General features: G+C 34.2%; 1 protein-coding gene across 2 annotated transcripts; it reads right to left on the bottom strand.

The window, feature by feature from the left end:
- Nucleotides 1-4,294: 4,294 nt before the first annotated feature.
- LOC126712176 (uncharacterized) lies at nt 4,295-5,617 on the bottom strand. Of its 2 annotated transcripts, XM_050411395.1 has the most exons (3): nt 5,454-5,596; nt 5,329-5,347; nt 4,295-5,210 (listed from the first exon to the last, which is right to left on the bottom strand). In XM_050411395.1, exon 3 carries the CDS (start codon nt 5,170-5,172, stop codon nt 4,474-4,476), a length of 699 nt encoding a protein of 232 aa, XP_050267352.1. In that variant the 5' UTR covers nt 5,173-5,210; nt 5,329-5,347; nt 5,454-5,596; the 3' UTR covers nt 4,295-4,473. The 2 variants fall into 2 exon arrangements, with proteins under 2 accessions (XP_050267352.1, XP_050267351.1); XM_050411394.1 differs by lacking the exon at nt 5,329-5,347 and having other exon boundaries at nt 5,454-5,617.
- Nucleotides 5,618-6,091: the final 474 nt, after the last annotated feature.

A 6,091-nucleotide genomic window follows, 5' to 3' on the forward strand; every position in this document is an offset into this window, starting at 1 on the left:
CAGAATTGTAAAAAGCAACTTTCAATCTCAACTATTGAATAAAATAAATGAGAAAAAGTTAAAGATGAAAAGTGAAAATGATAAAAAAAAAAAAAAAAAATATATATATATATATAAGAGAGAGAAATATAAGGTAATTGCACTTGATCCAAATCTGAGAGAGTGACACAAAAAATTTGCAAAAAAACTTTCAACCATTGATGTGGCAGATTGTTAATTGTAGGTAAAAAAAAAAATGGTATCAGACTGTCAGTAATAAGTCCAAATGAAAATTAGTAAAAACTCTACTAACTCAATTGTTGTGAAAAATATTATGAAATTTTTTGTATATGTCACATTACTTTGTTTAAGAGGCATCATCCTCAAATGGCAATGTGCTTTTCACCGTGACAGAGAAACAATGTCATGAGTGGAGGCTTGTCAATTTGGCTTCACAAAATGTCGCCAGAACATCACCGTTTTGAGAAGAAGGCCATTTATGACAATTGGAAAGTCCTTTTTTTTACCAGTATCACAAACGCAAGTTGTTTTCCAGTCAAAAGAAAAGGGGAAAATATATTTCTCTAATTAATTCAGGCTCTTTATAAAAAATTTGTTAGTTGGAAGCTTTCTATATTAAGAAGAGATTGTAACTATTAAGGCTCAATGCGTTGGCCAGTTGGCTTGTTTTTGTAAGTGGGACGGTCCTATTCTTGGAGAAGATTAAGAGCATTAGCATTAGTTCTTACAAAACTTTTCGCCTATTTTAGCATAAAAACCTACTTTCTATATTTTACAGTTATTTTTCAAAACACTTCACATCAGATTATCTATTTTACACTACATTTTATATTACCTTCTTTGAATGAATATTGGCAATAGAGTTCAGCTAAACCCACTGCCATGCTTTTGATCTTGTCATTGTCTAGTGGTGATTGGTGGGATTGTTTCTTTCCTTCAATTAATCAAGCAAAAATGGCTATTACTGATGAGAACAATCCTACCTTGAACAAACCCACAACTTTTCAGGGTAAACCCATTTGATTATTTGCTACAAAGTCGCATATTTTGCTGATTTAACAATTAACATGGTTGTAAAACACCAATATTTGACATGGGTTTTTCTATTTTGAATGATATATAGGAGGAGGGTTAGGGATGGGCAATAGAAAGTTCATGCATATAAGATAGGGCGGTGGGGCATGTCGGTGAGATGGTGAAGGTGACCGACTATTGGAAAGCCTGGTGATCATGGTGGTTTTAGTGATTGTACTCACCTGCTTTTGCCATTTTTGTAAGCAGATAAGTTAAGAAGAAGAAAGAGGAAGAAGAGAGTGAGAGGGGAGAGAGAATACATCGGGTAGTGTAAAAAATATATTAAAATATTAAATACACATCTACAGTAACCGTGTATATTTACACGGTTACTGTAGCGTGTAAATATACACACATATTAAAAGTCTAATGCGGGACTGATTTAAGCCATATTGTATAAACTATTGCACTTTTTCTATTATGCACTCACTAATCTGAGTGCCCTTAGAGATGGTAAAAAAGCACTAGGCAAAACTAAAGATCATATTGGGGAATCTTAATGATTCTAATGCACTACACTCAAAAGAACTATACCTGCAATTTACCATTTTACCCAAAATTAATTATCATGGATGAGATGCCATAAGAATATAAGATCCTACTACTATCTACCATAGAGATATTAACGACATTTGCATGACTTTGTTAACCAGTTAAGACGCGTCTCAAGAACATTCAGATAAGCATAAAAAGAAAGTCCTTGATTGCATATGAAACATAGCCAAATGCTCCCTAGAAAATACCAACAAACATGAACATTATGGAAGCTCTGCCTACTCATACAGTCACGCTTCATTGTATGCATGCTCATTCAAAAGATGTAAAAAGTATTCTCAATTTGTTGCCTTTTGAGAAGAGAAAAAAAAAAAAATACAACAGAGTTTTCTAGTCTATAAGCAAATGAATTGTAATTTGAAGTCAAACAATAATGACCTGACTTATGTGGTTATTGTAGATCACACTGGGGATGAAGAAAATTTTATTCAAGAAAGCCAAATACTAGCCTCAGAATCTCTGGCTTGATACTCAACCTCTTCTATGCGTTGAAACTTGAAAACAGCCCTTCGGAACTGAATCCACTGAACACAAATTCATGGATCTGAATTCTGAAGCTGTCATTTAAGTCAGGTAGTTCAAATCGACTACAGTATAAATATCAAGGGCTCAAATTTTAAAGTTACACAGTAAATCTATGCAACTAAAAAAGGAATTAAAGACCATAAAACAATGTCGAGAAAGAATTATATGCTTTCATCATGATCCAACAATCCTCTGAAGGTTGTACACTTAATAGCAAATCTATGCAGTCAAAAAGAATATAAGGCTGTGTAAAACATTGTTGAAAAAGTTGAACACTGAACAGCAAATGTTTATTCAGCAAACTATGCAATAAAAAAGACTATTGGGTTGCGTTTGGCATTGGCTTAAAAAGCCAGCTTATTTTACTATTTAGCTTATTTTTGCTACTATTCATGGGTCCCATTGCACTTGTTGGTACTATTCATAAGTCCCACTATACTATTTCAACTAACTTTTACCTTTATCTACAGTACTTTCAACAAAAAGTTTTCAGTTTCATCTAAATAAGTTATTCCCAAACAGACGCATAAAACATTGTTGAGATAGAATTATATGCTGTCATCATGATCAAACAATCCTCTGAAAGTTGCACACTTAACAGCAAATGTTTAAGTTACAAAACAAATCTATGCAAACAATCGAAATAAAAAAGTAAAAGGCTGTGTACAATACTATTGAGAAAGAATTATATGATGTCATCATGATCCAACAATCCTTTGAAAGTTGTACATCTAACAGTGATTGAAATCCCTCCGTATAAAACTACAGAATGGAATATATAAACCTGGCAATTCTTTCAAAGCAAAAAAGGGGTATGTTAAAACAGCAACCTAAAACATTCTAAGAAACTTATCTAATCAGAAGTACTAGGTGATAACTAAACCAGCCCCAGTGCCCAATGTGTTTACCAAGGACTGACTGATCCCCTCAAAACACTAGCTGCCCAACTAGTCTCCTCAGAAGCAGCATATTAAACTAGGGAAAGCATTATCAGTTTTTCTGTTACTTCCTACCTCCAATAACATGCACATCTGATACATAAGTCTGTATATAACTTAATAACTTAAACCCTTACAAAACTATCACAGGAAATAACTGATACCAACCAGCCCAACAACTTTCCCGAGGACTAACTGATCATCTCAAAACACCAGCTTCCCAACTGTAAGTGCCTTCACCACTAGTTTTCCCAGCATATTAAACTACGGAAACATCATCAGTTTTTTGATACCTCCAAGCTCCAATAACTGCCACTGTACATCTGATGCATGGTTCTGTATATACCTTAACAACTTTAGCTTACAAGCTTGAGATCCAAAACAATGGTAAATCAAAGCTTCCATTCTTTCAAATCTTGCCAAACATGAAAAATTACTGCAAACCCCATCAAAAAACTTAAAGTAGGTGATAAACAAGAGCAGCATTGGTATGGAAAGCATAAAACAGAGCAGCAGAACAAGCTAAAGTCATCTACACATGTAACCTATTCTATTACCTCATCAATTAATAAATTTTACAGTAATATTATCTAAGAAAAAAGAAAATTCATGATTCAAAAACAAATCATAATTGTGTTACCCATAACAATCCATGATATAACATACTCAAAGGATCATCAATTAAATACTCATTAAATTATAAAGACACATTGAAGGCCGTAGGCATGCCCACAATCAATAAATTCACTGCTAATCCAGACCCATGCTTGCAATGAGCAACAAAACCTAAATACAAAACCCATCTTAGCAACTAACTCGAAGAAATCTTAGCAACTAACACAAAGAAATGCATTTTTACCAGATGGATGAACAGGCCGGCAACAAGGAGATTTAGACCTAGATGTAATCATGCAGATCATCTCATAAGCTCAGGTATGTACATGTTTGAGATAGCGTAATGAGACCAAAATCAGAAGGAAAAGTACATAAAAGATATATTTGATATCATAGCCACATTTTAAGGACCATATTAGAGAGAGAAAAAAAATCACAATAACATGATTAAAACAATGAAACCCTCACATGTTGTTTTATGGGGCAAGAGCAAAGATAAAATGCTCAACTTACACTGCAATGCCACTGCTACATCATATTCAGCCACAATGATGTATCTCTTTTGTGTCTAGAGAGAGAAAGAGAGAGAACAACCAAAACATTTAACCACACTTTATATTCTGATAGAATGAGTTAGAAACTCACAGACAAAGTATAATATAGACAATTTTCTTAATCACAAAAAGGGTTTTTGAACTAACAGATAACAACCGCACAAAGAGTTACCCCTAAGCATAGCTGCTCATGTTCCGATAGCAGATCTAAGCTATTGCCAAAGAAGAGCAAGAAGAACACAAAATGCAATAAGCAAAAGCAGCCTCTTCAGATTATTATCCTGATGCCTTTGACCTGTACGCTGATGGAATCCATGCACATGGCCACCATGAAATGAATTAGAAAACCCATAAGGGAAACCAGCCGGGGTACCATACATAGTAGCATCAGGAAACCCATGTAACTGCAGGTTAAACAGAGATGGAATGAGACCACCAAAAGCCGCAGAGAAAGTGAAATTCCCAAACCTAGCACTTGCCATTGGTGCAAAACCTCCCAACCCACCAGTTAATCCAAACCCGTGGCCGTGGTGGGCAAAATGATTTGGTTCGGGTGGAGGAGCTGTCTCGGGTCTCTGCCCAGCTGGACGATTAGGAATGTCAACACCAGGAATAGACTTTGATCTCGGATCAGTCGATGTCTTTCCCCTACCATACAATGGGACCAACTTCTCCTCCTCAACAAGGGCCTTGCAAACCGGGCATTCCTGGGCTTGCGAGTGACCGTGGAGCCATTTGTAAAGGCAAGGCCAGCAGAAAAGATGTCCACATAAAGTCACAATTGGGTCTTGAGCTAAGTCAAGGCAAATATTGCATTCAAAATTACCAGCATCACTGTTATTATTGTTATTGCTTGAAAAAGAAGGGTTTTGTGAAGGTCTGCTTGTTGATTCACCAAACCCACTTGCCATAATCTCTTTTGGTCTTTTTGCCCCCAAATCTAAAATCCCTATATCAACCACATTATATAACCCTAAATCAACAATTTTTCTTAGAATAACAGCTGCAATATAATTCAATTTTACAACAAAAACTTAAGAAAAATCCAAATAAATCTAGGTTTGAACCTGGAAAACAGAGAAACCCCTAGGACAAAATTAAAGCCACAGATCAGGTAAATAATATTACAATTGCATAAATCAAGAAACACAATTATTGTAAAAGATTAAGAGGTTGAGAGATTATCACTGACCTTTGAGATTAAAAGAGAGAGCGATCGATCCAATGTAGAGATCGACCCCGAAGTCAAAATGAAGGAAATTGCTGGGAAATGAGTTTTCCGGGTAAAATTTGGGGTTTGGGGGAATGGGAATGGGAATTGATATAATATTAACAACTAGTATTAACTATAACGTGACGTAACGTTGATGTGACTTTTCTCCACCCGGTCCTATATTTAGCATTGCGTAGTGATTTGGATTTCTTATTAAAATTCAATAAACGAGGGATATATATTTAAAAATAATTATTTTTATTTAATAATATGTCTTATATTTATTAGATTCTAATACTGTTAGCATGTTATTATTTGATATTAAATATTTTTTTCAAATTCTCCATTTTTTTTCTCTTCAAGTGTGAAAACTTTTTGGCTAAATTGTAAATTATACACCCTTAAAATTTGGTGTGTTTGAATTTTATATTTTGAAATTCTATAATTTTAGAATTTTAAATTTTACCTCTCGAAATTTTATTCTATTTGCATTAACATCTCTTTTGTCTATATTTTTCGTTTAGTATCACATAAACTTGCCACACGATAAAATGACAACACGTCATTTTTGTAACCTAAAAATTAAATAATTAAAAATAACATAGCATTATTTTATT

This window comes from Quercus robur, chromosome 2, assembly GCF_932294415.1.
Source record: "Quercus robur chromosome 2, dhQueRobu3.1, whole genome shotgun sequence".
Lineage (NCBI taxonomy): Eukaryota > Viridiplantae > Streptophyta > Magnoliopsida > Fagales > Fagaceae > Quercus > Quercus robur.

Bases quoted from the DNA above. Each gene is read 5' to 3' on its own strand.
- LOC126712176 (XM_050411394.1), bottom strand. From the start codon at position 5,172: ATGGCAAGTGGGTTTGGTGAATCAACAAGCAGACCTTCACAAAACCCT.